Source organism: Seriola dumerili, unplaced genomic scaffold, assembly GCF_002260705.1.
Source record: "Seriola dumerili isolate Sdu_G_001 unplaced genomic scaffold, Sdu_1.0 BDQW01000025.1, whole genome shotgun sequence".
Taxonomy (NCBI): domain Eukaryota; kingdom Metazoa; phylum Chordata; class Actinopteri; order Carangiformes; family Carangidae; genus Seriola; species Seriola dumerili.
In genome coordinates, this window is record NW_019174280.1 from 2,739,391 (window position 1) to 2,764,557 (window position 25,167).

At 40.6% G+C, this 25,167-nt stretch overlaps 2 protein-coding genes across 2 annotated transcripts; one reads left to right on the forward strand and one right to left on the reverse strand.

Annotated features, from left to right (window-relative positions):
- The first annotated feature begins 284 nt into the window (after window positions 1-284).
- LOC111236091 (disintegrin and metalloproteinase domain-containing protein 17-like) lies at window positions 285-13,069 on the forward strand. The gene is made up of 18 exons (XM_022764705.1): window positions 285-619; window positions 2,201-2,333; window positions 2,420-2,553; window positions 3,245-3,333; window positions 3,421-3,601; window positions 4,255-4,385; window positions 4,523-4,609; window positions 4,801-4,911; window positions 5,047-5,191; window positions 5,315-5,406; window positions 5,740-5,892; window positions 6,474-6,673; window positions 7,208-7,311; window positions 7,415-7,549; window positions 8,495-8,625; window positions 8,716-8,883; window positions 9,472-9,528; window positions 10,087-13,069. Exons 1-18 carry the CDS (start codon window positions 520-522, stop codon window positions 10,495-10,497), a joined length of 2,562 nt encoding a protein of 853 aa, XP_022620426.1. The 5' UTR covers window positions 285-519; the 3' UTR covers window positions 10,498-13,069.
- Window positions 13,070-14,979: 1,910 nt separating this feature from the next.
- Window positions 14,980-24,776, reverse strand: LOC111236101 (cleavage and polyadenylation specificity factor subunit 3-like). The gene is made up of 18 exons (XM_022764716.1): window positions 24,618-24,776; window positions 23,939-24,002; window positions 23,737-23,834; window positions 23,273-23,401; window positions 22,580-22,757; window positions 21,098-21,187; window positions 20,792-20,942; window positions 20,357-20,532; window positions 20,093-20,251; window positions 19,053-19,199; window positions 18,705-18,857; window positions 18,485-18,593; window positions 18,092-18,190; window positions 17,835-17,929; window positions 16,870-16,957; window positions 16,706-16,772; window positions 16,429-16,525; window positions 14,980-15,623 (listed from the first exon to the last, which is right to left on the reverse strand). The coding sequence occupies exons 1-18, from the start codon at window positions 24,686-24,688 to the stop codon at window positions 15,480-15,482; spliced, it is 2,115 nt and encodes a 704-aa protein (XP_022620437.1). The 5' UTR covers window positions 24,689-24,776; the 3' UTR covers window positions 14,980-15,479.
- Between the last annotated feature and the right edge of the window lie 391 nt (window positions 24,777-25,167).

The following is a 25,167-nucleotide window of genomic DNA, read 5'->3' on the forward strand; positions in this document are numbered from 1 at the left end:
TTTCATTATTATTTATTTTGATTAATGTATCTATTTATGTTTTTTGTCTTAAAATAATTCATGTCTGTAGCCTACTCTGTGTTTATTTTTTTAATTAAATAATTTGTATTAGATGAAGTTGTTACTTTTGAAAAGCTTTATAAATTTAAAAATATTCAATTATTAGTTTATTTTATTTTACTCGCTAAATGTCTTTTATTGTGACGGCAGTTAAACCCACTTCCGTACCGCATCTCCAGCTTCTTGATGACTTGACTCGAGAGCTTTCCGTCTTCCTGGTTTTTACGGACTGGAGAAGTTTTTCTACCTGTTTCTAAACACAGTAAAGACCTCACCTGGACGAGGTTACTCAGTTTTATAAAGAAATGTGTTTTTAATGTGAAATTTTGTATCCAAACTGTCGTCAACGTCTGAAATCTGATGTTTGGAGAGTTTTAATCTGAAAGAAGCAGCGGCGGCCGTTTCCATTCAGCCCATCCTGTGCGAGGATTAAACATCCATCAGTCAGAACCGTCAAACATGAGACAGGAGCTCACGGTTTTAACTTTTCTAACCGTTTTTACCTTTTACACCGAAGCAGCCACCAACCCACCCGCAGACACAGAGCAGCAGGAGTATGGTAAATCTTTAAATGTGGTTCTGATCCTCTAAATTTACAGGCATTATAAGTAAAGTTCGCTAAAACAACGTGCCTGACTGCTGCTAACAGTCATGAAAAGGTTAATGTACATCGGTAGAAAGTATGGAAGACCATTCCTGAGAGAAAAAGACAAAAATCAAATGAATAGCTGCGTTAATAAGTGGAATAAGTTTTAAAGATGGTAAATCTTAAATTGTCCTTTCTAAGTTATAAATTTGAGAGAATAAGTCAACGTTTGATAATTAGTCCTAATTTTGTGATAGTATCTCATAACCATCGTCACAACTTTGAGTTAACAATTACTTAATACAACCTCATATCACATAAAATTAAAAATACTATGTAAAAGAGATAAGATAATAGTAATTGTGTCAAAATAGATGTAAAAATGAAATTGTTACTCAAAATGAAGAGATAAGTCTACATTTTATGAGATAAATGAAACCTATGTGTCTTTTAAACTAACCTGAGATACTAAGTCAACATTTTGGGAGAGTAAGTGACAATTTTGGCTTAATATCTCATATCTTACTTATGTCATATCTCATAATATGTCAAAATACCATGTAAAACTTAATAGCAAATCATCCTAAAACACATCGCTTATCCCAAACAACGTCAAAATACCATGTAAAATTAGACAGTATTTAATTATCAATATGTCAAAGTCAATATTTAATTAATATGTATTTATTTTCCTTATTCCCCACATGTAAAATGGGGTCCTAAAAAAAATCTGAGGCCACTTTCTGGTCTCAGAGTTTATTTTTGCCATTTTTGTGATGAATCAAAGGAGTAATAACATAGTATATTTACTTACTATCTCATATTTCACTCTGTCTCAAAATTATTTAAAAGTGAGTCAAAATTATAACTTTTAAAGTGAGTGTTTGCTAATGTCTTAGTTTCCACTTACTACTTATCATCTCACATCTTATCCTATGTCCAAATTATGATGTAGTAAATCAAAATTCATTCACTATCTCTTAATTATAGCTTTTGAATATCATTTATCATAACTTTATCTTTATTTTTGCTAGCTCTGACTATTTTGTCAGTTTTTTTCTTTTCCTGGCCTCTAGATAAATGAATGAAAAATGATCAATTGTACCTCAATTGATCAACCTGAACAGGTACATGTTCCCTAACAACACAAATGACAGAAACTCTGAGACTCAGAAACAATATTTCAAACTGTTTAAAACAAAAACAAAAAACAAGGTCAATATTAGTTGAAAGTACACATTAAGGACTCGTCATTTTAATTTGATAACATATGAGATTTTGTTGGTAAATCCAGTGGTCTGCAGCTACTGTGTCATACATTACAACTTGTTTGGTATTATCTGTTACATATTAACCCGTTCACCCAAATCTCCACATTAATATTTTTTTAACTACGGATGGTTCCAGCTTCACCTTAATAAAACCATGAATACAGACAGAGGCACTGTTGGTGCTGTCTTGTGGCAGGTTGAATTTATGACTTTATGATCATTTAATCAGACACATCTGAGGATCATAAACATGAAGACATCAGACTCTGTGTTTCCTCCTCAGCCTCTCTCAGGTCGATGCTGGATGACTTCGACGTGCTGCCTCTCTCCAGCCTGCAGACTCACTCCGTCCGCCGCCGAGACGTCCAAACTCAAACTCATGTGGAGAAGACGCTCAGTTTCAACGCCCTGCAGAGGTCCATGTTTCACACGGGTTAATGTAAGTTTTGATTCATGACATTTAAACGGCCCCTAATGCTACTTGTACATTTTATCTGTGCAGGCAGTTCAGACTGTACCTGAGGACCAACGATGAGCTGTTCACCGAGGATTTCAGAGCCGTGGTCGTGGACGAGGGCGGTCGGGAGCAGAGCTACCCGGTCAACAGACACAACTACTTCACCGGACATGTCATCGGTGAGACAGACCAGCTCGGAGTACATTGATAATAAAGCACTTCTTATAGAGCTCCGTTGTTTCCAAAAACTAGTAAGAACACATCTGTTTCTGAGGTGAGAGGATAGGGCTAGCTCCCTTTAGGTTTTTAGCAGTAAGCAGGATGGTGTATCGGTCAGGACACAGGAAGGAAGGTGAGGAGACTTCTTCCTTATCAATCTGCTTCAGGATCCAGCAGGGGTTATTGATGGATACTCAGTATTGCTATCAGTATGGAATAACAGTAAATCACCATCAGACACTGGTGTCTTAGCAGCAACAGGACACAGAGTAACTACTGTAAATATTATTAAAGAAATGTCCATATTTATATGTTGTACCCACCCCCCCCCGCATTCAGTTTGTCATTTTCATGTGCACAACAGTGACTGTGCTGGATCTGAGCTGGGGGCGTTGTGGTTATGTCTGTGTGTCTTAACTAACTTTGTCTAAACCTACAGATGTTTTAGGAAATTGCTGGCTAATATTTTAAAACTGAAAATAAATGTATGTAATCTGTGAGGAGATTTACGTCTTCAGTAGGGATCATTGGGCTTGAAGCTGAGAGCCACAGACAGAGGAGGGAAGTCAGAAAGTGTTGGTTTGAGTCTGCAAGTGCGATTTGCTGACAAGAAAGAGAAACAAAAAGATCCTTTAACTCTGTTTTTTCCAGGGGAGGAACACTCTCGAGTTCAGGCTCATATCGACGAGCACGAGTTCTCAGCTCACATCCTGACTGACGAGGGAGAGTACAACATCGAGGTAAAACAAGGACACTGAGCGTCATATACAGTGTGTGAAGTTTAACTAAAACATCAAACAAAAGCTTCCTGTCTCCTCTGTGTTCAGCCTCTGTGGAGGTTCACCTCAGCGCCCCCCGATGGTCGTCTGCTGATCTACCGCTCAGACGACATCAGGAACCTGAGCAGACTGCATCAGCCTTCTGTCTGCGGCTACGTGACGTCCAACCCCAGCCACCTCTTTCCTGACAGCGTTCAAATGGCCGTGCTGGAGGACCAGGATGACGAGGGTTAGTAGATTTTAACACAGATGGAAAAACATGAGAAGAAGGATTTGTTTGATACGTGATTAGACAACTTTATGTCCAGACTTTGAGCCGTTATGTAGCTCATTCTGTATCTAACATCATGGTTTTGTTCATGGAAGGTTTTAGGTTCAACTAAACTGAAGTGAGCAGCAGATAAACAGCTCATTGTGGCTGCCTTTACTATTCCTCATTGCAAATAAAGACGAATACAGTCCATTTCCTGTGGCTGCTTCACAAAAAAAAGAGCATTTAACGTGAACAACCTAGCTTTTATTGTGAAGAGTTTGGGTTTTAATGTGAAAAGAAGAACTATTTATGTTAAAGAACAAGCTTTTAAGAGTGAAAAAAGAACTTTTGATGTGAACAAGAAGCTTTTAATGTGACCTAAGAAGTGTTTATAATGTGAAAAAACTGATTTCAAATTAAAAAAAGAGCTTTTAATTTGGAAAAAATAACTTTTAAGCTGTAGGAAGTGTGTTATATCAACATCACTTTACTTCATTTCACTACAGTGAAAAATCTTTTCATATCAAATTGTGATAATAAGGGTTTCATAAAACATTTAAAATACGTGTGTGAAAGGGTCCTGACCACAGTACTGATATTCAGTGTGTTTTCTGTCTGTACCTGGACAGAGTCTGTGTTCAGAGGGAAACGTCAGGTCCACGACCACAAGAAAAACACCTGTCCCCTGCTGCTGGTGGCCGACCATCGCTTCTTCAAACACATGGGCCGCGAGGAGGAGAGCACCACCCTCAACTACCTGGTCAGACCTGAAAACACCTTGATCTCTCACCTGGACAAACAAATTCAACCATCACAGTATCAGGATCACTATGATTCCTGTTTGAACCCCTCACCACCTCCACCCGGTGATGTTAACCACCCTGACTGTGTTTTCAGATCGAGCTGATCGATCGCGTGGACGACATCTACAGAAACACGTCGTGGGATGACGAGTTCATAGGTTACGGTGTTCAGATCCAGCAGGTGAAGTGAAGTGATCAGTTTAACTTACCCACACGTCCTATAATCAGTTTGTATTCAATCAGTGTGTTTTTTAACAGGCTGTAACAGTCAACCTGCATCATATCAGAGGTGGACGACAGCGACTCCAGTTATGTAATAAAATAACACCAACCTGGTTGTCACATGTGACGCTGCTGTTTCTCCTCTCATAGATTATCATAGAGAAGATTCCGACTTCTGTAGATCCAGGGAAAAGTCACTTCAACATGAGAGGAAGTCCAGTGAAGGGCAGAGACGTCTGGGACGTGAAGAAACTGCTGGAGGTAAAACCAAATCGCCCGACGCGAACAACATTTAGCATTACTTTGCGATGTTAAAGTGCGCAGCGAGAACCAAAGTTAGACGGTTTTAATCCTGAACGCCTCCTCTGAGATCTCTGTGGTTTTGTCCTCTTGCAGCAGTTCAGTGTGGACATCGCAGACAAAGCCTCCAACGTTTGTCTGGCTCACCTCTTCACCTATCAGGACTTTGATGAAGGCACTCTGGGTCTGGCCTACGTTGCCCCATCCAAACCCGACATCCCCGGAGGTCTTTGCTCCAAATGTAGGGTCCTGCTGCTTCACTACACTTCACACTCCCTGATTTTATCTGATCAGTGGAAAAGATAAAGATTTAAAGCATCTTCACTGTTAACCAGTCACACCCTGTTGTTTTGTTTCCATTTAGCGTGTCCTTCATCTACAAACGAACAAAGAGCGATTTACCTCAACACAGGTCTGACCAGCACTAAGAACTATGGGAAGACCATCCTGACCAAGGTGGGCTGGTTTTCTGACAGCTGTTGAACTGCATCAGTTGTTCATGCAGGGACATTTAAGTCGGCATTCGTGCCTGGCTGTTGAGATTTGCCTGAGTTATGATTCCAAGAAGGAGTGGGATTTTTGAAGCAGAAATTGTACGTTGTGTTTCTTAGTATTTTTACCTCACATCTCTCTCACGACCACCGTTAACTCTCCTGCTCCCACATTGTGAAGCACATCGCAGTTTGAAAACTTCCTCTTCCCCTGAGTCTGTTTGTCTGGAAGTTTGTCAGCTGATGACTAATGTTATGAATTAAGCGGGGACTCAACAGTTTGGTGTTGTTTCCACAGGAAGCAGATCTGGTGACGACTCACGAGCTCGGTCATAACTTTGGAGCAGAGCACGACCCCGACAACATCCCAGACTGCGCCCCCCGAGAGGACCAGGGAGGGAAGTACGTCATGTACCCCATCGCTGTGAGCGGAGACCACGTCAACAACAAGGTGCTGCCTCCTGGTCTACACCTTTACCTGTGACACTGAGCCCTCCATGTCCTGAGAGATGATATTTTAATGTGCATAAGCTCCTAATCTAAGGCCCTGTTCAGACCTGGTATTAACATCTGTCTCAGGTGATCTGATCACAGGCGCTCAGCTCTAAGTTCAGGTGTGAGCGCACCCAAGACACCTTGAGGACACATTTGAGATCCAAAAAAATCCACCTTTACTCCGAGGCCAAATAATCACTTTGTCCTTATTTTAAACTGAAATGTGGTATTACGATGAATTCAATTCAAAATCGTTTATAAAAGCAAGAATTTCATTATATTCTGAGGTGAAAATGACTTTATTTAATAACGGAGGTCTCTTCAGTGGCTGTGAGCATCTGAGGTGTTAGCATGATTAAAACTGATCAAAAAAGTCATTTTTCAGGACTTCTGTGTAGTGACCCTCACTGACCTGCAGAACAGAAACAAAAGGAAAACAGAAAGCTGAATAGAGATGTATACTGCAGGATATAAACCGGACTTTCTGCTCTAGTGGAGTGTTTGTTATGATAAACAGATTTTCTCCCATCTGTCCAGATGTTCTCTAACTGCAGTAAACGCTCCATAGTGAAGCGCCTGAGGTCGAAGGCGTCGTCCTGCTTCAAGGAGAGAAACATTAACGTGTGTGGAAACTCTCGGGTGGAGCAGGGGGAGGAGTGCGATCCCGGACTGCTGCACATCAACTCCGACCACTGCTGCACGGCCGACTGCAGGCTGAAACCTGGAGCTCAGTGCAGGTCAGAGGCCACACTAGGGATGGAGTTCGATGGCATTTTATCGAACCCCAATCCTTTTGAATCCCCCGTGAAATCTTTTGTTCGGATGTGGAATAAAAAAAAAATGCAACAAAACTCAACTGTTTTCACAACAAACGATAAAACTAGAATCGAGGTTCTTATAATCACATCAATAACAAAACTGGTAACTTTAATTGTGATTTATAGGAGGAGGCTGGTTGGTTGGAACTGGTTGTTGCTGCAGGTCACTGAATCAGCTGTAACACCTCCTCAGGTTATCAAAGATAACTCATGTTGGATGGTAGATAAAGGTTTAAATAAAGGACTTGTTTCTCCCTCAAGCATTGCATTTTGTAGCTGTGTTGTTGACGTCTGTGGTGTCATACCAACGTGAATGAAAGGTTCAATGAGGGATTCATCGGTCGTGGAGCTTAATGACTGAAGCACCGTTAGAGTTGTCACAGTTTCTCTAATGGTTTCGTCTTGTCCTGACATGAATCCGTCTCAGCTCAACTGAGTCTTTTGTCTGTTCAGTGACAGGAACAGTGCGTGCTGCAAACACTGCCGGTTCGAGTCTGAAGGCGAAGTCTGTCAGGAGCCCATCGACGCCACCTGTAAAGGACACTCCTACTGCACAGGTCGGCACGCAAAGTTCAAAGGTCAAGAATCTGCCTTCCACTCCTGGTGCTTCATGTCTGCTGTTTTTTTTTTTTTTTTTTTTGTGTGTGTGTGTGTTGACAGGAAACAGCAGCGAGTGTCCTCCTCCGGAAAATGCCCCAGATAAAACGGTGTGTCTGGACAGTGGAGAGTGTCTGGACGGAGAGTGTATTCCTTTCTGCCAGGCCGTCTTAAAGCTGCAGCCCTGCGCCTGCAATGGTACGACACTGAAAGTTTGACTTGGTCCTTGTGTGATTACGGCTGCGCAAGTCAATATTTTTGTACTAAGCTTATTAGTCTACTTTAGCTCTCCACAGCAGCAACTGTTATCTGAGAAACAGCTGTGAAAAGCCACTGTGCACCACCTGCTCAGCAGCAAACAGCAGACACACACAGGTAGAGAGCAGCTGGTGAACATAGTGGAGCATTTGGCAGCTAAACCCATCAATACCCATCCACCCAAGGACTGGTGTTAGAATTTAGCTTCAGCTATAAACACATGTAAAGTCCATCGGACACTGCTTCTGCAACTGTCAATGTTTTTCTGTACTTTTCTTTTACAAATGAAGCAAATAAAAGAGTCAGATATTTCCCTCAGGAGTTGGTAGAGACTAAAAACGGAGTGAAAAGAGCAGGAATATTGGACTTGAAGTGTTTTTCCACCACCAGGTACTTTTGGTGCCAGGTACTTCTTTTTCCACTGCAGATAGAACCCCCTCAATGCAACGTTGTTACTATAGCGGCGAAGCACAAAGCTATTGTGACGTCATCTTCAATGTGACACACACATGAAGAGCTTGGTTTTCACGTGTTGGATCTTTAACCTGCAGTAATCAGTGGTGATCCTAGACGGACAGATGCTACGATTTACAGATGTGATGTCCCCTAAGTGCCCGACATGCAGGCAATTCAGAGATGCTAGCTACAGCACACATCATCAGGTGCCCCGCTCCGACCCCCACCACCCCACCACCCCCATCATCAGGGCTTTTGGGGCAACTGTATAGTGCGATTATGGGAGGTTTAAGGGGGTTTATAGTTGTCGTTGCAAAATGTGTCAATATGAGGGTTCATTTGGGGCCCCAGGCATTTGCCTGGTTTGCCTCTCCTGACAATGAGCCTCTGGCAGTAATGAGTCTGCATCCGCTTTTTTCTTCTCGGTAGAAACCAACTCGTCGTGTAAAGTCTGCTGTCGCAGCAGCATCGGTGTCTGCGCGCCCTATCAGGACAAAACAGGCAACTTCCTGTTCCTGCGTAAAGGCAAACCCTGCACCGTGGGCTTCTGTGACGGAGCGGTGAGACGATCCATCAGTAAAAACACCCAGAATTTAACATTAAAGACGAGCAGGATGAATGAGCGTGTGGATGTTCTGCTGTCTCTACAGGGGAAGTGCATGAAGCAGGTGCAGGACGTGGTGGAGCGGCTGTGGGATTTCATCGATAAACTGGACATCAACACGTTCGGGAAGTTTCTGGCTGATAACATCGTTGGCTCAGTGGTGGCTTTCTCTCTGCTCTTCTGGGTTCCTGTCAGCATCCTGGTTCACTGTGTGGTGGGTCTCAGTACACTCACTTTGTTATTGTTACAGGTCACAGTCCATTCTGATCACATCCCATCAGGTATTTTCCTTCATAACTGCACGGTGCAGCTGCCAGAGCTGTTTAAAGTGTCTGTGAGAGATGTAGTTCTCTCAGATCTGATGTTGATCATCACATTACTTCAATATTTTAAGTAGAATATAATAAAAATAAAAATAGCTTTATTTATATAGCACCTTTAAAAACTGAGTTTACAAAAAAACAAATCAAAAGCAATGACAGTCAAAAGCAGAAACAGACAGGAATTAGGTAGAGTTACAGAGGGAGGACAAATAATATAATTCAATATAGATGAGGACAATTAGAGGGAGCAGATGTTGTATAGAAACATACACACAAACACAGTAAAAGCAATAAAAGGGCGATATGGTGTCGATAAAACGATAAAGAGATAAAAAGACGATTAAAAAAACGATGAAAAGATGACATCATAATAGCAAGTCTATAAAAATGAGTTTTAAGAAGTGATTTCAAAGGAGTTACTGATTCTGCTACCCTTATCATCAACACCACTATTCATCATATCTTCTCTCTTCCCTCAGGACAAGAAGCTGGATAAACAATATGAGCAGACCACAAAGTCACTGTTCTTCCCCAGTGTGAGTATCTGTATATGTGTATATATACAGTATATATGTGCAGTATACAACAAAACGCATTAGCAAGAAATCTGTCAACACCTCGGCCTCCTCTGCTGTGGGTTGTGTCAAATGCAACAAGGCTCCACATGAAGGAGCTGCCTGAACAATAAGAAACCAGACAGTGAGACTTCATGAAGATGGAGGGGGAACATGAGCCGAAACACAACACAACTAACTATTAACTCAACCTTGTACTGAGAACCTTACAATCCGCCTTATACTTCTTCTGTTTGTTTTACATTTTTGTAAACTGAATGTTTTGGGTGAATTTAATTTATGAATTAAGCCATTTGAAGTTTGTGTAGTTTCAACTTGAGGATTGGAGGGACCTTTATTGTTGAGGTGGATTTTCTTACTAAGATCTGACCGTGTGATGGTCCAGCTGCTAAAGATGATAGAGATGAGAGAAGTAAAACATCAATACATTCATTCAGTCGCAGTCAGTTATTTGTTAAAACATACGGTCTGCTCCTTTAACCATTAAGCGCAACTGACTCTGATGGTTCATTTTCCCAGAATGCCGAGCTCTTGAGCAGCCTAGAGTCTGCGTCTGTACGGATCTTCAAACCTCCAAGCTTCCCGACCACAAACGCCGCCCCCCTCCGTTTCCAACCATCCGGCCCCCAGCAGACCAGCACCCCTCCGGTTTCCAACTTCATCCCCGGGCCTGATTCTGCCCCTGCTGGCTCCTGTCACATGCCCCCTCCTCTGGACAGCCCACGCATGGCCACCATCCAGGAGGACCCCAGCTTTGACTCCCACCTGGATCAGGAAGCTCTGGAGGAGGCGTTCGGGCGGCCGGTGGGGTCGGCTCAGCGCTCCTTCGAGGACCTGACGGAGAAAAGCGTGGTGAGTCGCAGCGAGAAGGCGTTGTTGTTCAGACTGAAGAGACAACATCAGATCGACACCAAGGAGACGCAGTGCTGAGAGGCAGGTGGACTTCAGGCGGCTTGTCCTCTTCAGGTCCTCGTGCTCTGGTTTTGCAGTTTTATAGCTTTTTAAACTGGCTCTGTACTGAAGACTGCTGCACTGTTTTATTTTTGCAGTAAAACTTAGGTCTGATCACACAGGTCTGACAGGATCAATACAAATCTTTAGTAGTAAAAAAGAAAAAAAAATCTGCCTTCAAAATGTCTCCTGTGCGGTCAGACGTCTGTTTCAAATGGCTGGCCAGTCCTTCCTCAGCTGGGGACTTCACTTCAGTATCCGTCCTCCTCACGTCTCTTAAATCAAAAGTAAAATTAAACTTTTGTGTCCATTGTATCGTGGAGACATGTCTCCTTGGAGCTGCTGCACCTGGGGCTGGGTATCATCACTTTTTCCGGTACTAGTTAAATGTGGCTTTAGAATATCAATGACATGCTCTAATCAGCTGTTTCCTGATACTCACACTGTCAGTTACTTCAGGCTGCAGAAATAAAGTGAGAGCAAGTGAGAGACTAGACTCTGTGCTCTGTGGATGTCTGATGGTTGGTCGGTCCAACACTGGTCCAGACTGAAATGATGAAATATGGTTCAGACATTCATGTCCAATACTTTGATGTGATTGAATACCTGCAAAAAACTGTGTGTTTAGTGCAAGTTTCCTATTGGTCACTGTCAATCAATGTACAAATTCAGACCTGCTCGTCTTTTTGTCTGAACGTCATGATGCGTCCCAGATGTTGCATTGGTTGTCTTCCACCATGACACACTACATGGGATACAACTAGCACCTGTTGGCTCCCACGTAGTTCTTGAACAACCCACAGAACTCTTTGTCCCTGAATGCGTTATGGTCATTTTAGTTCCGTTTAACACCCTGCACTCACTAGTGCCTCAAAACCCTACACTCATTTTTGTTCCTGAACTCCCCATGCTCATTTTAGTTCCCTTAGACCCTGCACTCACTTTTGTTCCTGAACGGAATTGTTCCTAAAAAACTGCTCATTTTAGAGAGTTCCAAGCACAGAGACAAAATGAAACAGTTATTCTTGTAAGATTTTTTGAAATGAAGGTACCAAAACTCGGTATGAAAAAGTTTCACGATACCCAGCTCTAACTGCAGCACGGAAAATCTTTTGCGAAAAGGTTCAACTGAAATATGACAATCATTTGTGTGTACAGAGTTCCTGTCTAGTTGAAGCAGTAGCTTTTTTTTGTGACTTAACTCGATCTCTAAGAGTTGATGTTTGTCAATCACAAACCACATCACCAGCATTTATACAAACAGCAGCCTGTTGTGGAGCTAATATTTTACTACTTACAGCAGTATACACAGTGTTAGACCTCAGCTGCAGGTGAACAGTCATAGACTTATTCACCATTAAACAGCTTCATGTCGTCTGGCTGCTGCTGGTTCAGAGACTCAAAGTGTTCAAAACTGAATAAACATAAACATTCAGACAAAATATTATAGAACTACAGAATTGTGAATTATTCAATAAATGCTTGAAACTCAGTTTTTATTACAGTATGTTTTTTATGAGCTGAAGGATTATTTTAATTTCCCTCCAGCAGTTTTTATTGTGTAGTCACTTTGGTGTCGAGTCAGTCACAGTAAAGCAGCAGTAAATCACATGACTGGCTCTGTAATGTCAGTAATGTTCCCTGTTTAACTTCACTTACGGATAAAGACTTGAAATAAAAATAAAAATAATTTATTTCATTTTGAACACTTTGGGCCTCCATATTTTAGAGGCAAAAACAAACCATCCAAAAGAATAAAGGCACCAGATCAACCGGTAGCTTCATCTGTATTTTACAATTACCAAATGTTAAACCTTCAGGTATTTTACATTCTAATAAAGGACATGTTATCAAAAGCTTTAGAAATATTTAATATTTCATCACAACAGCAACAAAAGTGCCAAAGATTTGGTGTCTTCAGCTTCTCAAATGTGATTATTTGCTGCTTTTACTTGTCTTAACATTCAGATTAATTGACAGTAAAAATAACTGAAAGCTAATGATGTGCAAGCAGCCAAATACTCACCAACATTATATGTTTATATGTCAAATACAGATATATCAATAAATGCAGACATGTCAAAGATTGTATTTTTAAGAGTTTATGTGAAAAATGAATATTGAACGACATCAAAATCTCAAATATATGTAGGGACTTTGGTGGAGGACATGATTACTAATCGTTCCCTGCATCTTCTGTTCATGTAAGAAGACTAAAATATTTTGGGAGAATTTAAAGCAGCAGAGGAATAAATGTTAACTCCGCCCCTCCCTCAAAACGAACATGCAAACAAAACCTTTTAAACACCAGCCTCAAAAATCCAGTTTTGTTTGAGTAAAAACTGTTCGTTTTAAGAGTTGACATCAAGCGTCTCACTGGGACTCGAACCCCTAATTCTGACAGTGTTAGTGCCTTGCTCAACCTACTGAGCTACACAAGACTCTGTGTACATAATACATATGCAAATATCTGTGCTGCAAAAATATTCATATCTAACCTGATGGTCTGTTTTTCTGTTGTTAAAGCCACTATGTGTGAATTTTATTTATGGACTTCAACCAGTCAAATGTATTTTAATTATATTAGAGCTGCAACAATTAGCTGATTAATCGATTTGACAGAAAATTAATCAGCAGTTATTTTACTATTTGACTAGTCATTTATATAAAAATGTGATAGTTCCAGATTCACAAATGTGAGAATTACTTGGTTTTCTTATAGTCTCATAGTAAATTGGATATTATATTAAAGGGACATTGTGATTTTTTATGGTTTTGTAATGTTTTATAGACCCAATGATCAATTGATTAATCAAAAAATAATTGGCAGATCAATCAATAACAAAAATAAGTGATAGTTGCAGCCCTGGTTTCTATAGCCAAAACCATGAATCACAGATTTACCCTGAATGGCTTTAAAACATACAACGCTCTTTTAGGTAATTAATCAAATGTTTTACTTTTTTAGGTCAATATTACGAGATACTCAGTGAGAATTATTTTTAATTCTTAACATTTCATCTTTTGCTTCTTTGTTCTTGGTGTTCCTGGGCTTCCCTAATTTTCAAATTATTCTGATCACAAGGATTTAATACATTTTTGTCTGTAGAAAATATAGATGTGTAGTTGATCTGTTGCTTTCACCTTTTTTGGGATAAATAGAAACCACGTCAAAGAACAAAGTCACACAGAGGGGCTTTAAACCAAACGGAGGTATTTAGTGTTTGCATTGTTTCAAATCAACTTGTGTCACTGGGAGAAGCTGTCTGGTACCAGAGTTTAGTTTTCATAAAGTCTCTTTATTTTTTATTGTGTTGTTATTGTGCTCAAGTCTTGTGTTGGTTTATTTTATTTTTTTGAATTGAAAGCCATACTGTTGTTGAAATCCCTGTGCCTTCTCTTTTTCTGTGGTATTAAAATGCACTAGTCAGTATTTTCAATATTGTGTATTCAAGAAATGAGTGGAGTCCTGTACACTGTAATGTTTGTTTTAGTCTGTGTTGTTACATGCTGATGATCATTTGTATTAATCCATTTAGAGGTCTGAGTGTCATGTCTCTAATGTCACTGTGTTTACTGCTGTCAGACTGTGATGTTCAGTCAGTCTGCTGTTTGGAAATAAAACGTTCTACTGTCTGTTTTCATGTCGGCAAACTGTTTTTCATTCTGATCAGAAATAAATTCATTGTTAAATAACTGTTATGAATATCCTGAGAAATATTTTATCATCGACTGCTGTCAGTGTTGAAACTAAGAGAGAAAACTTTCCCAACTCAAGTTGCACATACTAGCTTCTTCCAGAGCTTTCAACAACATAACATGGTTCTCACTAGTCTGTTCAGTTGTCATGGACATACAAGCTAAGTAGCTGTTAGGATTTCATGTGTTAAGATATTCTGGTTTCATTTTATCTGGTTTTATTTATTTTTTTGCTATTTCTAAAACTCCCGGCATAATTTCCTACAGACCGAGCGTCTTCCTGTCTTGTTTAGCTGAAAACCAAAAGATTTAGTTTATATTCATGCGTGACAAAGAAAAGCATCAACTCTTAAAATTTGAGAATCCAGAGCCAGAAAATATTTGTTTTTCTTTAAAAGAAAAAAAAGACAAAAAAAGAAGAGCAAAAATGATTTTCAATAATCAAATTAGTTGCAGATTCATTTCCTGTTGATTAACTAATCAATTAATTGACCTAATGTTGCGGCTCTAGTTTAATCAAACCAAAGTCAACTTTTTGGATAATTCAATAATCATTTCAGTAATTTCTTTAAACAAAAATAATAAAGAAAAATAAATAAAGTTTTGGGTCTCGTCAGGACACATTCTGACACATTAAATCTGTGTCAGAATAATCCACTGTTAACTCCTCTTTTAAAGTTAAAAAGTCAAAGCAGATTTATCTTTGGGGACAAAAACACACTCATCCACTAAAAATCTCACTGGACAAATATTTATTTTCCTCATAAAGAAAACAAATTGTGACATGACATTTGTTTTATAGACAAATCAAGTACAAAAACAATAACAACAAGTATTGGTGGTCTGTCGCCTGAAGCTGATTCCTTTGGAATCATGTTTCCAACAAAGAGTTTGTCTTTGTTAAAGTAGCTCATAACACTTCAATTAAAAGTCCCTGTGTTAAGCCTTTGTTACCAGTATATAAAGAAATAAATGGTTTATTACAGAGTATAATGTCTGTTAGCAGATATAAAAACATGTTGAATAGGTGCTTATTAATGTTCAGTATTTGTTCTATTCTATACTATTCCAGCTGTCATTATGTTCATACAGCAGCCTCCACTGATGTGCTGTTCACAAATAACAAACACTGATCTGATGACAGCTACAGAAACCAGATATCATCTTTACATACTGATTATTGGTGATCAATACAGGGACTTAAAGTGTTACCAAGAAGGCAAACATCAGTTCATCATCATCATCATCATCATCATCATCATCTACATCACTGATGACAAGGTGTTGCTGCTGGTGACATCACAGAGTGGGCGCGGTGAGAAGGCGGGGCTGAGGGCGTCGTAGAGCCGATGGATGGCGACCTCCACCATCTCCCTCAGAGACTCGTCCTCTGTGCAGGTCACAGACTGCAGATGAGAACGCACAGAGGTCAGAGGTCAACACAGGGGTAAAAGGCTGAGACACTGGTGGTTTAGACGTGATTGACACCTCGCTCGTGGGAGTGATCAGGCTGCGTTTTCTATTTGCAATACGTCCTTTTTTGCTCAGAGGCAGAGTGATTGTAAAAATCCAAGCAAAGATTGAAAATAATTTTTGCTGCGTCTGATCTGTGTGGATTTGTCTTTAAATCTCAGGACTATTTGAAGAAGGTAACATCAGTCAGTCCACTGGATTTAAACAAATTCTATTGCAGAAGGTGAAGTGATTTGATTGATCTGTCATCTAGCACCACCAACAGGTCAAAATTCCAAAAGTTCATAACTCAAATCAATCGTCTCTTTACTTCAAAGTGACATGTTCACGCGTTCACTGTCATATCAGGATGTGGTTAGCTTAGTTTAGCATAAAGACTGGAAACAGGGGGAAACAGCTAGCCTGATCCACCTGGCAGCACCTCTGAAGCTCTGCCCTGATTAACATGTTGTATCTGCAACTTATTATTTCAATTTCTCATTGTAAAGTGTGAATTCAGTAAATATTAATAGTTAACTATCTTTCTACAAGTTCCATTGTCTTGTGTGTAATGACTTTTAAAGCCTCGTGGGGGCTCTAGTGTCACTGGAGACGTTTTCACATGGTCAAATTCAGCAAGTGAATTAATTCAGAGAAAATATAAAACTACTAAATCATGATGACCATGACTGACAGTGTGTGTTTTATGTAAGTGTTTTAATTTGCTGTGTTTATGTGAGATGCAGACGTTGGACTCACTCTGGTCTCTGGGTCGATGAACGCAGTGACTCCGTCCACCGTCACACTCAGGTTTTTACCGTCTTTGAAATTCACACAGTCGTCCCCGAACATGTCGCTGCAACACAACAGACAATATCCATGTTTGGTAAACAGGTAACAAAACACCGAACTGACTTTAATGTCAGCTGAAACTGCTGGTTGCTGTGGCGTTGACTCCACCCGCCTGGCACTCCAGACGTGGTAAAACAAAATGTTCCCCAGGTGTTTGCGGCAGGTAACTGTGTTGAGTACTCACTGCAGCATGAGCTCCAGTCTCTCCACGAACAGCTCCATGTCGAAGGTTTCCTTCCTGCCTTCAATAACTGAATCAAACAAAAACAGAAAAAAAAGTTTCCGTTCACCAGTGTAATGAAAAAAATGGAATGTCCCACAGCAGGTGGCTGTGATGTGTTTACTGACATTTCTGGGCTGTGGGGTTGGATTGGACCTCCAGGATCACTGTGGTGATGGCGTCGGCGTACATGTCGTTGAGCGGGTTGGCGATCCACTGAGAGGAGAACATAAAGTCAGTCACACGTTGGTGGAAAAAAACTGATGTTTCTGATTCCTGCTAAAAACTCATTTTTATTTCTATTATTATTTTTTTCCTAACTTTTATTTCTGCATTAATCTGTCTGAGCTTTTTACTTCTTTTATTTGTCTCAGTCACTTATCATCAATTTTTATTTTTTCGGGCAGTTAGTTTTTTCTGTTGAGAATTTTGTTATGTCCCCTACCTGTAAAGATTATAATTATTATCATGGTATCACTTCAAGGTCTTTAGTATATCCTGTATAATCAGCATGTAAACATGTAATAACTGATTTATAATGTGGACTATGATGTAGCTATGATCAGAACTGGGTGAGATCTGCTGTATAAACAGATTATGAGCTGGAATAATATAAAATACATAGAACAGATAGTGAACATTAATAAAATCTCACTGTAGCTGCCTATTACTACATAATCAGGTTATACACCATATATTTCATGTTTATAAACTGGTTTATAAGGCCGCGGTCGAGAGTACAGAGTTTATACATTTTTACAAACTGAACACAGACTGGATCAGAGGCAGAGACACAACAGGTGGGTTTGACTATAAAACATGAATTTTTCTCGATGAAGATATTCACGCATCCATATGTCTTAGGTGCAGGTGCGTCAGAAAGCCTCACTTCAGTCTCAAAAAGAAGAATATCCTGCTTCAGTGACTGAAACATTAGCATGATCAATAAATTGTGATGCTGAGTTTGAGCTGTGTGCGGGATATTCTTTACACTTTAAAAAGTGTAAAGAATATAATAGTATATTAATTAGTATATTAAAAAGTGATGGGCTGCCTTCAGAAACGTTATCAGTGTCGTCCTTGTGTGTCTGACCTCCAGCAGCACCATGCCGGCCTCGTGAACCAGAGTGATGCTCTTAAAGATCCTGACGGTGATCTTCTCTGCTCCCTCCACCTGCTCCACGTCTCCTGAAAACACACACAGACAGCAGATCAACACCACACTGAACACGCTGCAGGAAGTTACTCTTCTCTCCGGCCTGTGGTTTCACGGAAGCAGCTTCTGTTGTTTAATAGTGGACAGAAATAGAAACTGTGTGAGCTCAGGTGAGGTGTGAGGTGCTGACCCACCTGCGAGGCTTCGTAGCTGGCTGACCAGCAGGGAGATGGGTCCGCTGTATGGGATGGCTTGGGTCTGCTTCACTGTGCCCATACACAGATCTGTGTAGTCTGAGCAGAGACACACGAGGAGAACCAGTTACTGGACCTTCGTTATTTCTCTGTTAATCACTTCAAATCAATCAGAGATTCAGTTACTGTGACAGAGAGCAGCAGCTGGAACCAGAGAATGTTTGATATTTTGATGGATCACTTTAACTTTAAAGACTAATTGATTATCAGAATTGTTGCTGTTTAATTTGCCTGTCAATGTGTTTGGATAAATGTTGATAAAGAAATTTTGTGACAAGAGTAAACACACACACACACACACACACACACACACACACACACGGTGTTACTGACTGGAGAGGTCGGAGGGTGTCAGGATGTGATAGCTGAAGTTTCTCTTGACGAGGATCCCGGAAATCCTCTGATCCTGAGCACACTTTTTGTCAGCCAGAGAGCCCATCACCTGCAAGCAGAGCATGCTGGGAGTTAACATGGTTATACAACACACACGCACGCACACACACTTGAGAAATCAGCTGATAAAAACCTCACAGCTGAAACTTTTCATACGAACCTTGGCCAGTTTCTCTCCTCTGAAGTTCAGCGTCACGGCCTCTGTGTTTCGCGGGTTGTGGACTTCGATGTGAACCTCGTCGTTGTCTTCGTACTCGCGGATCAGAGCCGCCTTCAGACGGGCCATCTCGTTCTGCTCGCCATGGACCAGAATCTGGAGACACGAGCACAAACACATGTAGCTACACTTTTTTCTTCTGAGGCTGGAGCTCAGAGCGGATTTATACGTTTACAGTCGGCACATCACCTCTGTGACTCCGTCCTTCACCTGTCAGCTGATATCACAGGGACATGTTGTGTGTCTTTGAACAGACGTGTGTGTGTGTGTGTATTTGGGTCATGTGATTACCACGTGAGGGGGTTTGAGCGCTCTGATGAACTCGCTGGTCTGCTGGTAGTCGGTGTGAGCAGAGAAGGAGATGTAGTCCACTGACATCTTCAGGGGAAGCTTCTGACCCGACATGGTGGCGATCTCATCTGGCTCCGTCATGATGTGCTGGAACACACACACACACACACACACACACACACACACACACACGAGGTTCATTAAAAATGAGGCAGCATAAAGAGAGTTGTTACTCTTTGGTGGAAAACTTGTCGTAGACCCTGAGATAACGATATGCAAATAAACCATATTGCCAGTATTTATGTTCTTTTATCTGGAGAATATGATTTGTAGGTCGGGGCTTATGCTGCTTATGCACAACAGTGTTGTGACACAATTTACCTTCATCAAAAAAATTCCAGCTCCTGTGATTTGGATATTGCACTTGGCTATATTGCAATTTTGATTATATTTCGATTAATTGAGCAGCTCTACCCTGAGACATCTGTTTGTGGAACATTTCATCTTCAAAAGGAAAGTGAATACTTGCAGAAAATGAACAGGTGTGACGGAATAATGCTTAAAATGTAAATAAATAATTTCAAATAATAACTCCTCGGATACTTGGGATGTTTTAATCATGAAAACTAATGTTTGATGTGATTTAAGCAGGAACGTCAGTAAATCAGTCTGCACTGATCTCTAAATGAATGACTGATTCTGACAGAATCTGACGTCCACAGCTGCTTCGAACTGTGTGAAAAGTTTCTGCTTCAGTTTAGTAAATCCCTGCAGCACCTGAAGGCAGCAGCACATATGTTGATAAATCTACAGCCTCCGATTAGATAAAAGCTGTGTCAGAAGAATGGTTCATTCTGACTCTGAAACATCGGAATACCAGAGCTCCACAGCTGTTTTATTCTCACAGTGATGTGATTGGCTGAGAGTGTATTTATTAATCACCACCTGCTCTGATCTTTACTCACCTTCACCGACCTATATGAACCAGAACAGCAGGTGGAGATGCAGAGGACCTAAGGCTTCACGCTCGCTGAACTCACCTTGGCGAGGGTTCCCTCCACGCAGTATCCGGCGATGATGACGCCGTTCCTCTTGTCAGTGCACCAGCTCTCAAACAGCTCTCTGGACAAGCCGCTCTGCATCATACCGGGAGACGCCATCACCACGCTGGGGCCGATGTCGTCAAAGTGATCCATGCTCTGAAACGCAGACGCATCAAGAGACATGAACCTGCTGCAGGATAAAAAAAAAAGACAACAGCAGCACACCTGTGAGAGGACGGCCTGCAGCGCTCCTCGACTCACCTTCAGGTTGCTGATGTGTTTAAAGACGAAGGGGTTGTTGATGTTGATGGCCTTGCGGATCTTGTCGTTCATGGCGTTGATGTAGGTCTGGTACACAGCCATGCACTTCCTGGCCAGAGACGAAGCGTAGTAGATGGGGATGTCGTGGAGCTCCGGGTGGTTCTGCCAGTACTCGTCTGTCAAACACACACACACACACACACACACACACACACACACACACACACACACACACACACACACACACAGAATATGAGTTCCGTTATCAGTGGAATTTTTTTTCCTGATAATTATCAAGATCTTCCGGAGGAAGTCTGATCTTGATTTACATGTGGCCAAGAAAACAAAGAGAGGTGTGTGAATAAAAGAGTCTTAGATCTCATCTGGATTTTATCTGACAAGTGGAGCTGAGGCCAGTGTGTCTTGTGCTCTCACCCAGGATGAGCAGCAGCTCCTGGGCTCGTCCCAGAGCAAAGACGGGGATCAGACATCGACCCTCCCTGTTCACGATGTCGTGGACGGTGTTGCAGAAACGAGCCTCTCTCTCCTCTCGCTTCTCATGGATGTGAGTCCCGTACGTTGACTCCTGACACACACACACACACACACACACACACACACACACACACACACACACACACACACACACACACACACACACACACACATAATGAGTTTGAATTTAGAGGCTGCTCAGTGTTTAAATAAAGTTTAATTTCTAATCTGTGCAGCTCCACTCACTGTGATGAGGATGTCTGGTTTGACACTGGGGATCTCGGCTGCCATCAGATGTCTGTCCTCCTGACGGGAGAAATCTCCTGTGTACAACAACTACACACACACATGCACATGCACATGCACACACACACACACACACACACACACACGCACACGATTAGAACAGGTGTAACAAGACAAGAGGTGTAGATGTAAAAACTACAACAATTTTTAGATTAACACATGATGATATTCACCAGTGCGGAGTTCTGTTATTCAGTTCTGGAGCCGGTTTCTGAACCAAATCCTAAACCAGCTCATCAAGTACCAACATCTCCACCAAGAAAACCAGCCACTCCAGACTAACAGGAACCAGCTACAGGGCTGCAAACTAACAGTTACTATCATCATTGTTTTATTTGTTGATTATTGTTTGGATTATACAAAAAATTGAAAGATCATAAAGACAGCCCGAGGTGACTTCTTCAAACATCTTGTTTCGTTCAACAAACAAAGAGATATTCAGTTCACTGTGAAATCAAATAGAGAAAGTCGGAAAATCTTCACATTTGAGAAGTTTGAACTGGTGCGTGTGCTTAGTCACTTTATTTTATTATAAATTGTACATTATTGCATTTTTTTCTATTCTATCTGCTATTTCATTATTTTCTTTTTTTGTTTGCTAATGTTATTGTAGCTTTTTAATTTATTTAATTTATTTTTTATTGTGTCTCATTGTCAGCTTTCTTACTTTACTTGTCCTTTTCTTTTTAGCTCATCAGTCTGTGAAGCTCTTTGAACTGCACTAGCCTGTATGAAAAGAGCTATACAAATAAAGTTTGATTGATTGATAAAAAGTGATTGAAAATCATAATAAATTATCAAAATCGTTGCATAGCTGTCTATTGATTAATTGATTAATCCACTAAGTGTTTCTGCTCTAATACCAGACAAATACAATACCTCTGTCACAGTGTGAATCAGACACTGTGATTCATATACAGTACATATATCAGAATAAGGTTCAGGCGAGGAGGTGTATTCTGGGATATATTTTAGCATTTTTATGAAATCAGTTATCAGTATGTGCTTTCCTTTAGATAGGTATGACAATAAAATGCTGCACTACATTATGTAAAAAACTGTTTTTTTAAAAGAACTGTATTTCCCTGCTTTTATTCTGAAGGGCTGGTGCTTAAGAACCAGAAGAACCAGACTCAGTTTATCAACCTGTTCACAGTAATCCGTTTGTTTGTTTGTTTGTTTGTTTGTTTGTATGTTTGTTTGTTTTTCCACCACAGCAACTTTCCTACCATCTGATCCTCTGGAGACTCAGTAAACATGAGGCATTAGAGCAGGTCATAAACAACAACAACAACAACAACAACAACCAGAATTCAGACAGTGCAACAACAAGAACAGGATGAATTTGATCTTGTTGCTTTGAGCTCTGTAGCTGATTCTCATGGAAGAAGACAGCGTCATGTGACCGGGGGTGTTTGTTACCTTGACGCCGGCGATCTCGATCATGAACATGGCGGCTCCGAGGACGTGTCCGGCGTGGTAACACCAGAACTTGATGCCGGCCACTTCCTTCACCTCGTGGAAGTTGATGGTCTCGATCTTCTCCATGCTCTCCTCCAGGTCCGACTCAGTGTACAGCATGTCGTCCGCCGAGATGTTACTGCACACACGCACACACGCTTTAATACACATCACACTGCTGATAGTGTCCTGGTGGAGTACAAATCACTCTGTCTAATCTGACCACATAAATAATCCACATAATCTTAACATTGCATCACATTAAACATTTATATGCTAATTAATTAAAAACACAGTTTCATATCCTCACATGTATCATTGTACCGTAAAAAGAATAGGTGTGACTAAGACGACAACACAGGTCCTTTAACCCTGTATAATCTGTGTGTGTTCAGCATCTGATTTACTGAGACTGCAGCTCATTGAACAATCAGCCTCTTAAAATGACTCCTCGCTATTATTTGTGTGACCCCTTCCTTAAATACAAATACAAAGAGGAAGGAGACAGAACTGCAAATACTCATTCAAATGACAAACAAACTCTGAGTTTGATAAATACAGCAGATGTGTTTAGGGCAGAACGTGTCATATCTACGCCTGAAAAAACAGGCAACTACATCCCAGTAATCTGGGCCTCTGTTTTTTGCATCCTACCTGACTTTGACGTAGTCGGACAGCAGCCAGCGGTAGATGGCCTTGGTGGCGTGAGTCATGAAGGTTCGTCCTTTAAAACTGGTCTTCTGCAGGAACCAGGGCAGAGCGCCACAGTGGTCCAGGTGGAAGCTGAGGGAGGAGGCGGAAGGAAACATGTCAGTTACTGAGGAGCCTCCACTTCTTCATCCACTCTGATATTTACTTTACCTCAGGGATGATGGGCTTTCACACCTGAACTTGTCAGGACTGTCATGACAAACATCTGCACCACATTGTCCTTTTTTTAATTACAATTTCCTTTTGTTTTATAGTGCTGTAAACACACACTGTAAAATGTCAAACATCATCCAATAAATCATTATCAGATGAACTCTAAAGTACCACAGTAAAAGAAACTTTAGGGTAAAATGGAAGAAACAATCTTAAGTCAGTGTGTGTAAAGTGTGTGTGTTCTCTGAACTCACTGGCTGATGAGCAGCAGGTCAATCTCAGCCGGATCAATCAGGTCGATGTAGGGAAGAGCGTCCATTCCCTCAAGACCAGGATGGATCCCACAGTCCAGCTACACAACACACACACACACACGTTTTAACACACCCAGTTGACTCTTCACTTTGACTTTAAAATGTACACATGATGTGACAAACAAAACAAAGGCAGTGTTACCATGATCTTCCGTCCCTTGAACTCCAGGATGATGCAGGATCGTCCCACCTCTTGTCCTGCTCCTCTGGACACAAAGTCAAAATCATCATTCTTTATGTCCAAATAACATCTATATGTTTTATATTTCAGTATTTACAGATGATTAAAGTTAATAAAATAATAAAGTCATTAATCAAACTCATCAAAAAAAATAACAGGGATTTGCTGCCAAGATGCATTTACATAAGTTGCAAGTAACTACCAGCCCAGACCCACACTCATCCCAGAGGGACTCCTTTCATTAATCACACATTTTAAAACCGAATTAGCAAATAGATAAAAAAATGCCAAACGTTAGTTATATAACTTCGCTAATCAATAAGATTGTATATTTTGAATTTATAGAATCCACTGAGAACAACATGATTTCAATTCGTCATCAAACGTATGTTGATGTAAGATACTAGCAGTTAGTTATACAAGTTAGTGTTGTACCAAAAACATTTGGTCTGTGCCGAAATGAAAACTTGCCTATAAGGGTTGATTTAAAGTACTAAAAGACCAAGTTTAACTATGTTTTTGCTTTTGTTGACAGAAAGTAACTTTTAAATTAGTCAGTTCGTGAGTGGAGTTTGGTGATAGAGCCGCAGACACAGACGCTTTCTGTTAAAACTGAGATAAAAGTTGTATTTAAACTCACAGCGGGCGGATGAGCAGTTGGTCACTTTCCTCCGCGGGAACAACCGTGTCAGGTTTACGTTTAGCTGCCATGTTTACTTCAACAAACAAGACGAATATTTCACAAAAACATTTAATTCATCACTGATTTAGCTGCTACGCGCCTGTCCAGAAGTTTGGCTTTTCCGGTCCGTGCGGTAAATCTGTCCGTGTTCTACACCCCTCATCTCTGACATGAGATGAAAGTTCCACCTTCCAGGAAAATTAGTTTAGTGATTACTAGAAATATAAACCATTCTTATTGTATTTTAACCATGTTAAAAAACACGAGTAGACATTTTGTGATGGAATTCAAAAGTAAACAAATATAACTGCTTCTAATTTAGTAAATCAGAATGAATAGATATTATATTAAACCAATTTTATGACTAAGTTTACTCTTGTCATTCATAATTTTTCATATTAAAAAAAAAGTCCCTGAGACTTTCGCAGCATTAACAAAAAATATAATGTTTAAATGTATTTGTATCATTGTGTACTCAATGTATTTTATTGTTCTGTCAATTATAGTC